The sequence below is a fragment of the Trypanosoma equiperdum genome (genome assembly GCF_001457755.1).
Source record: "Trypanosoma equiperdum strain OVI genome assembly, contig: ctg_896, whole genome shotgun sequence".
NCBI classification, from domain to species: Eukaryota; Euglenozoa; class Kinetoplastea; order Trypanosomatida; family Trypanosomatidae; genus Trypanosoma; species Trypanosoma equiperdum.
In genome coordinates, this window is record NW_027124860.1 from 1 (window position 1) to 8,078 (window position 8,078).

Genomic DNA, 8,078 nt, shown 5'->3' on the forward strand with positions numbered 1-8,078 from the left:
ATTTTTGCTGGCAAACAGTTGGAGGAGGGCCGCACGCTTGCGGACTACAACATTCAGAAGGAGTCGACACTGCATCTTGTGCTTCGTCTTCGAGGTGGTTGGTAGTGATTTTTTCTTTGCTGTTTTTTTTATATTTTTTTATTTTTAGATATATGTGTGGGTTTTTACATTTACATGTATAATATAAAAATATATATATATATATAGTACATGTTTTTTTTCCTTTTTTTTCTTGTTACACTTCTCTCATTTTCTTTTTTTTTTGTAGGAAGTTAGTGGTTTAGGTAATTGCTGATGGGAATTGATAATGTTCTTGTGTTTATAGTGTTGATGCATTTATGTTGTGAATTACTTATACTGTATGTAAGTATTTAGTGTGATTTCTGCCTATGTTCGGTGTTTAAGCTGTCCGTTTTTTGTAGTGCGTAGTCCTTTTTGCTTTATGTGCCGTTTTGTCCGTAGGCGTATTTACCATTCCTTTTATGTGTCGATTCTGCTGTTTGATATATATATATATATATTTGATGGACATGATGCCGAACTCTTATTGTTTTGTGATTGGGTATTATAAATTGTGGGGAAATTCTTTGTGGGTGAGCTAAGCTCACCGTCGGTAGTTGCATTGTCTTGTTGCTGTTGTGGTTAGTGTTTTTGTTTAGTGTTGGTTGCCGCATTTTGAGTTATTGCTCTTTTTGTTTTGTTTTGGAACATTATTCTGAATTGGGTGACGCATGTTAGTGGTGTTTATGCTTGTGTGCGGAGAACCCCTTGTAAAAGAAGAACGAAATTGAACTTTTGTGCTATCTCCAAGCCTTTCCATATAACTGTGAGAGGTGGGGTGGTGCGCATCAATCTTTATTTGCTTTGGGTGGCTCCAGTTTTGCTGTAATGCACTGAAGCTTCCAATACCTTTGGTACTGGTGCTCTGTGGTTGGGCGTGTTTTTGTGTTGCCTGATTTTTTTTCTTTTGTTAACGGAGTGTCGGTGCTGTAGACGGTTGCGGTAATGATGTTTAAACTTGTTTTTTCGTTTGTTTACGGGTTATGTAACACATTGCTTTACTTCCGGCGTTGGTGGGACCGCTGTTGACACGTGTGTTCTGGTTTCAGTGTGTTTTATCTGTGTCCAACGGTAGCATTGACATCTTACGCCTTTGTTGTCCTCGTTGCCTTGTCACACTTACTTATGGGTATGTGCACTTACCATTTGGAGAGTTTTAGGTGTCGTTTTCTGGCTTTTGCGGGGAGCGCTGTTGCTAGGACGAGTGACGGTTACTTGTTCCCCATTATCACGTTGGGCGCGTGTGTCAGTCCGTTGAAGTGATGACCGTCGCGCGCGACCATGACATCGATGACCATGACACCTCTTTTACGTCATTCGGCGGTGAGCGCCCTCCGTTTGAGCGCATTCCGGTGCCGTCAATGGCGTCAAAGGAGTACACGGAAAACCTCCCCGCTTTTGACAGCGACAGGCCGATGCCCCCTCCACGTAGTGTATTTGAACGTTTTTCGCGTGTGATGCAGCTGCAATTTGGACAGGACCCGGACATGCCGCTTTTAGGGAGTCGTGCGGAGCGAAAATACAGGAGCTGGTTGGACTATGTGACAAGCCCCCCGTCACCACTGCTTCCTCGTAACTACGTAGACGCATATACTCGCCCAAATCCTTGTCCCGAGGAATACTGGTGGGCCTCATGGAGGTGGCCGCGGATTAAATACGTGAACGCCAAGGTTCCACCTCCCGTAGACGGGAAATACAACGACTACTATCATTACCTGGCCTACAAGAACTGGATGGAACGTGAGCGCGATGTGTACGTGGCGCACGCGAACTTGGTTAACGAAATGGCTATGCGGTGTCTAGTGAAGGAAGGACAGTACAACGCCGCCAAGAATTGTCGCCATCTTTATCATAAGGGATTTGCCATGTCTCGGATGGAGGAGCTTAATCAGACTCTGCTGTACATGGCGCTCACGGGGAACGCGGCTATCCGTGAGACACCATATCCAGAGAACTTTGTGGAAGAAAAGCGGAAGATCTATGACGATTGGCTGTTCCGCACACGCATGAAGAAACCTGGGGATGTCGCATAGTAGTAGTTAGGAGTGCGACAGTGTTTGCCGAAAGGTGAATGCTAACGGCGGAAATAGCGTATGAAATTGGACGTTTATTCGCTTATTCTTCACCTCACCAAGCTTTTGTCCTCACCTGTCGAATGTGAACGTATTCATAAAGATGAAATGTCGCCCATATGGATACACATGAGCGTAAACATGGATTCATATGTACGTGAGCATGTGTTCCCGCGTAGGATATTACTTCTTGTTCATTGTTTCGAGACCAATGTATTAGGGTTGTTGGTAGGAATGTCGCCTAGGGGTATGGTGGTTGCCCGTGGTGGGGCGTTACCACTTCAGTGGTGACGTAGTCTAATGCAACGCAGTCAAGATAGGTTCTGAATTCGTGTTTGGCTTCTGAGCTTGTTTGTCAGATGCGAACTGTACCTTGTCTGGGGTTCTGGGCATGTGCTGTGCTGTGCTGGGATGGGAATGAAAATATTCCATTCCTAACTTTGTTCATTTTCGTTGTTGTTTTCCCTTATTTGTGTTTAGTAAGCCCCCGTGGTCGAGTGTCCCCCCCCCCCACCCCCTGGGGAAAATTGGTATCATATCAGAGTGGTGTCGCAGTGTGAACACGGAGAGTGGATAACCAGAGGCGCATCACCATGACGGAGGGTGTTGGGCAGGACGGGAACGTAGCTAAAATGATGGACAATATTCGCATCCAGAAACTCATCCGAGCTGTAGATGAGCTCGTCGCGTGGAGCTTTGTTATGGACGAAAAGGATGTGATCCTTTCAGAGTTGGAGAAGTGTGTGGATGAAGCCGAGAAGGAATTGTTGCGGGCGAGTGACGCCGTTGAGGATCAACAACGGCGCTGTGCTCTCGTTCAAGTCCATCGAAGCACGAAGCAGGAAAGAAAAATTCCACAGTCGGCGAGGGGCAGCGATCACAAACTTGAAGAACTGTGGAAGTCAAAAGGTGAGGCGTTTAAGCGACAGTATGAGTTACACCTGACTACTTATAAACGACTCTTTGATGAGCTGTTGGAGGAGGAACTCCAGCGACTCAACGGCACCACCACTTCTGCGGGTGACCTCAGACGGCCTCCAGAAGATGTGTGTGGGTCCAGCAGCATGACTGAAATCAGCATCTCTGCGTCCCCTGCTGCGGGAGGTAACTGTAGTGACGGTGCCGATAGTGATGCTGCGGGTGCCATAGCCTAGCTTTCTGTGCTTTGCTCACAAGGGTGCTGAGTTGGCACTTGACGAGCAGTATAGTAGTTTCACAGTTGCCCTTTATACCCCCCTTTTAACTTCGTTTGTGCCTATGTCCTTAACACAGACACATTAAGCAGTTGTCATGCTCCGACTTTCAATACGCTTTTAAACTTGTCTTCTTCATATTCCACGTTTTCTCACCTTACGTTGAGGCAAGGACGTTCAAGGGAGGTAAAACCTCCGGAACAAGTGAGGGAGAGTACGTTATTACTGCCCATAAAGAGGACATGGACCCCCTTTTACTTTCCAGGGAAGAGTTGGAGGAGGCACAACGCGCAATAAAGCGGAGAAGGGATACGATTCGGACTGCCACAACGGAACGTATCCAGACTGAGCTTCAGCCTACCGGAAGCGGTAGTTTAGCAAAAAGAACCGTCCCAAACTCTATTCCAGATAAGGAAAAGGCGGAGAGCAACTCGGGTGTTGTGAAAAAATTGAAGGAAGAGCTACGTCGGCGTACGGAAGAGTTAGAAAACTCAGTAAATGAGCAGCGACGGGCAAGGGAGGAGTACAAGCGTCTGAAGTCCGTCTTTGAGTCATTTGTTGTTGAGGTTTGCGAGCGTGAAGAGGCGTACAAAATTGTTTTTTCCAAGGCTTATGAAGAAGTTGAAAAGCACAAGAAGCATTGTGAAGGTTTGCAACGCCAGCTTGAGGAGCGGTCATCTACTACCACAGTAGCTGCTACCGTGCAAGTGCCTGTAGCCGACACCACCACTCCACCCGTTGCCGTTGGTTCAAGGACTTTGCACGAGATCATTGATCAATTCCGCACCATGATCGATGAACTCGAATGCCGGGTGGGGTGCCATGGAAGTGATGACAACCAAAGCCGTGTGGCTGCCACAGACATTAGCAATCCCGACAAACATAGGCGTAGTGCTGCCACGGGTACACGTAACCGAGCCGAGCAAAAGCAAAAGCAGCAGGTCAGTGAGGGTAAACACCAGCTACAACCACATGGCCAGAATGATCAGCCGAAGGAGGAAGTGGTTGGGGTCGTTTCCGGCTCGGTGGTTCCCGCCCGAGGCGCAGCGGTGTTGAGCAGACCGCAAGCCCCGGTGGCGCGAAGTGCCGTTTCTGCCCCCAAGAAACGAAGAGCGGCGAAAAGTGAATCAGCGGCTGCTGTTAAGCGTGCCGCTGCGGAGAAGTGTAATCAAGCAAGTACCTCCTCACTTTTCACAAGCTTTTCAACTTTGTCGGAGCGACCGAAGAAGTCAGAGGTGAATTTTGGCAGTGAGCCCATTGAGGATTACTTGACTCTACTAAAGAAAACAGACTTGAGCAAAGTTGATGTTCTTCGTCGGGAATTGATGAACTTTTGCAACTCGGATGTTAATGTTGTTGCGACTTATGTGGTGGAACACTTTCTAAGAAAGGCTCTGTTAACCCCCCCTATGACCGCGCTGTGGAATGAAACTGTTGAAGCCATGCACATTGATGTCGACGTTTTTCCCGCATTTGTTCGGCTCGTTGTTCGCAAGCTCGTCCACCTTCTAGGGCCAGACACCGCGGTGTCGGCGGGAAATACTTTGGATCACAGCCCACAGCTCCAACGCTTGTCGCTTGTGCTGCGTCTAGCTTGTGTCGTCCGGCTGCGTGAGACCGAGAGCGGTGGAGATGCACTCTTTTTTGCCTTTTACGAGTCCACGATAAGCGCCTTACGGAGCTGGCGTCTCTCAAGCACCGCGGAGGGTCAGCGAGACGTGCTGAAATTATGGATGATTGCGGTGCGACACCTCTATGGATTTGTAGAGGACTTCCACATGTTGACGCGGTACTACGCTAATACCGATGGTGTGATGGAGGCGTTGACTCTTCCGAAGTTACTTACCTGCTACGCAGTGCGGGCTGTTATGGGTAACTGCTACTTCATTCCGTCTGCGCAGCCGTCACTGGTGGAGGTAGAAGCCGATGTGCAGCTTTGGACTACCTTTTGTGACACTATGGATTGGAGCGGGAGTGAGCTGCCCATTGACGGTATCGGCGCTGCTGCCGTTAACATTCTTTCGCATAGCACTGACGAACGCAGTCGCGGTGAGGCGCTCCTCTCCTTGCGCCTGCTAGTTCTCCAGAAGGGCTTTGGGTTCTTGCAATCTCTAACAGAGCGGTTGCGTGTTGCTAGTGGTGATGTAGACGTCGACGAGGCTTTCGCAGAACTGTTTAGCCTCGCTGTTGTTGATCTACAGTTAGAAGACCCTCTGGACGATCAATGGGATCGAGCGATGTCGTTTTTCATGGATTACCTGTACAACTGCTCTGTTGAGCAAGTGAACTCCGTGGAAGAGTTGCTCACTGGCTGCAAGGAAGCCCACCTGCTTGTGCTGCGCGCCGTGTTCCAGTTGTGCAGTGGTACTGGAGCGCTGGCAGAGCAACGGGTTGAGCATGCAACCAGAGCTCTGCGGTGGCTGAAGGCGCTTCGAGTTGGTCTTGACCGCTCCGCGCGTGGAGTTGCTTCATCACCGTTGACTTCTGTGTCTAAAGGTCATCTACTTGACCGGACGTCGCTCGGGAAAGATCTAGTTTATCTTTGCCGACATGACTTGTAGTGTTTGCCTGTCTTTCAGTTCTGTAACAATAATGCACTATTCCCCCTGCACACACTACGATTTAACTCTGCATTTACAGCACTGCAAGCATTTCGTTGTGTGTTGTTTTGATTCTCTACCAGCGTGGAGCGTTCAGTTATACTTGTGGTATCTGTGCACGATGTTTTTTTTTTCCACCTTCGTTCATTGTGCTCGTTTAGGGACACGATAAATAGATGGTCTTACTGAGTGTTAAGGGTACGACATTTCCCGATGAGTTTGTCTACGAATGCACAGCTGCTACAGCCATTTACCCTGATTTAGCTAGGAACCTTTGCCACATTCAAAATAGCCGTCACCTAGTGAAGTTGATACTACTTTCTGCTCGTGAGTTGCTCGACGAGGCTAGGTGCAAGAAACGGGTGGAGGTAGTTGATGAGGGTCCTGGGGATGGTGGTGCCAATAGCTACTCTGCACTTTTAACGGAGTACGGCGCCATAATCGAGTCAACCAGTGCGCGGCTAAAGGACAGGGTCGTGCCCGTCAGTTTAGAGGAATTTGATCAATATGCCGACCGTTTGCGCGAGCTGACCGAACGGCTGTACCCCGAGGAGTGCTGTGTTCCAGAGGGTGGGCGGAGTGCCGCAGTGGATCGGCTCTATCAATTGCATGATGACCCCAACCTTGATGAGGACCGCCGCCTCGCTGTTTACCACTGCCGTGCCATTCTGGACCCCCAGTGGAAGTCACATGAGCAGCAGAAGGAAGACAAGGCAGGTCTGTGGTTCTGTGGGAAGTTGATGGAGGACACTATCGCAAGATACTCTGGCAAAAATGAGAAGAGCCGGCTGACGGTTAAAGTGCATCCAAAGGACAGTGTTCCCCCAAGCACGGAGCCGAGGATAAGTTACGATGACCAGAGAGCGTTGTATGAACGGATGCGCACAAGGCGTGAAGAGTACAAGGGACTTGAGGAGTCGGAGTTGCGTGATCGTGTGGTGGCTCAGGCGAGGGGGAAGGTAGCATTAACCGCTCCGGCCGCCGCCTCTCCCGCTATGTCAATGGATTTGTCGCGGCTTCGACCGATCTGTCCCAAGCGAGAGGAACATGAGGTGAATTGAGGCACCCGGAGGCGCTTCGGTTTGTATGTTTATGTGCGGCCGTCGTTGGCTGATAACTGTGCCACATTCTCCGATGTGCTATGGCTCCTTGTTCATCATGTGCATCCAGAGTTGAGGGGTGGTGTGTGTATGGGGAGTGTCCGAGATCACAGTTAGAATAACGCCCCACCGCCTCTTCTGCGCAGGGGTGGCTGTTCGCGTGCTTTCCCGGGTAGGTGATGTTCTCGAGGAAGGGGCCTCCAGGTAATTGGGTGCTTGAAGCGGCTTATTTGCCCTTTCTCTATTTTTAGTTCTACTTTCCCTCTTTTTTGTTTTTATTCGATGCGTCACGTGATCTTCTTTATGGAAACAGCAGCAAGTGGAGGAGGGATATAGAGGAAAGGTCTAGGGCTCTGGGGTGCGCCTTCGAGTTTTTTCACGTACTTGCAGTTCATGAGCTCCCTTAAGTCGGTAGCAAGAGAGCTGCGCGAGTTCGCTGCTGGGCTCGCCGATTCGCGCGGGGTGCAGTCTGAAGAGCTCACCTCACGGCAGGACGCCCTTCTGCTTTTAGCTTTGAGTGCCTTGAAGGAATTGGAGACATCCGGTTCACCTGCGGATTTGGCACAAGCCGCCAAGAGTGCTAGGCGACTGCTGCGGGTGTTTCTTCCCCACCCCGTAGTTGAGAAAGGCCAGAGTTTGGAATATGAACAACAGGATTCGGAAAGGCCTAGTCGGAAACGGGAACGAGAGAGCAAGGACGACACGGGAAAGGCTGAAAAGGAGGAGTCTGATAACGTCAGCGTGGATCTCGGCCAGTACGCAAAGGCGCATGTCTTCGATGACAATGCGAAGAAACGCGACAAATTTGCGCGACTCATGGGTGGACGGAGGAATGAAGGGTCCCATCACAACACATTTGCACCTGACAAAACCACTATAAAGCGGATCAACGGCGAACTGGAGGAGCAGTTTAACAACGCTCTTGTAAGATCTGGTAGGAAGGGTCTTGGCGCGTGAGTCGCAACTTACACATGTAAGAATGTTACTCTGCATTGTGAGATGCACCGGGAGTAACATTGCCTGGAAGGTGGTACTGATGCCACCCCCCCCCCC

At 49.7% G+C, this 8,078-nt stretch overlaps 5 protein-coding genes across 5 annotated transcripts; all 5 read left to right on the top strand.

Annotated features, from left to right (window-relative positions):
• Positions 1-1,322: 1,322 nt before the first annotated feature.
• On the top strand, positions 1,323-2,093 carry TEOVI_000431900 (NADH-ubiquinone oxidoreductase complex I subunit, putative; the record flags this gene model as incomplete). Its single annotated transcript, XM_067227100.1, has 1 exon — positions 1,323-2,093. One exon carries the CDS (start codon positions 1,323-1,325, stop codon positions 2,091-2,093), a length of 771 nt encoding a protein of 256 aa, XP_067083201.1.
• Positions 2,094-2,725: 632 nt separating this feature from the next.
• Positions 2,726-3,286, top strand: TEOVI_000432000 (uncharacterized protein; the record flags this gene model as incomplete). The annotated part of the gene is made up of 1 exon (XM_067227101.1): positions 2,726-3,286. The coding sequence occupies one exon, from the start codon at positions 2,726-2,728 to the stop codon at positions 3,284-3,286; it is 561 nt and encodes a 186-aa protein (XP_067083202.1).
• Positions 3,287-3,567: 281 nt separating this feature from the next.
• On the top strand, positions 3,568-5,886 carry TEOVI_000432100 (uncharacterized protein; the record flags this gene model as incomplete). Its single annotated transcript, XM_067227102.1, has 1 exon — positions 3,568-5,886. One exon carries the CDS (start codon positions 3,568-3,570, stop codon positions 5,884-5,886), a length of 2,319 nt encoding a protein of 772 aa, XP_067083203.1.
• Positions 5,887-6,101: 215 nt separating this feature from the next.
• On the top strand, positions 6,102-6,986 carry TEOVI_000432200 (Protein of unknown function (DUF2870), putative; the record flags this gene model as incomplete). Its single annotated transcript, XM_067227103.1, has 1 exon — positions 6,102-6,986. One exon carries the CDS (start codon positions 6,102-6,104, stop codon positions 6,984-6,986), a length of 885 nt encoding a protein of 294 aa, XP_067083204.1.
• A 432-nt stretch (positions 6,987-7,418) lies between these two features.
• On the top strand, positions 7,419-7,982 carry TEOVI_000432300 (Small acidic protein family, putative; the record flags this gene model as incomplete). The annotated part of the gene is made up of 1 exon (XM_067227104.1): positions 7,419-7,982. One exon carries the CDS (start codon positions 7,419-7,421, stop codon positions 7,980-7,982), a length of 564 nt encoding a protein of 187 aa, XP_067083205.1.
• Between the last annotated feature and the right edge of the window lie 96 nt (positions 7,983-8,078).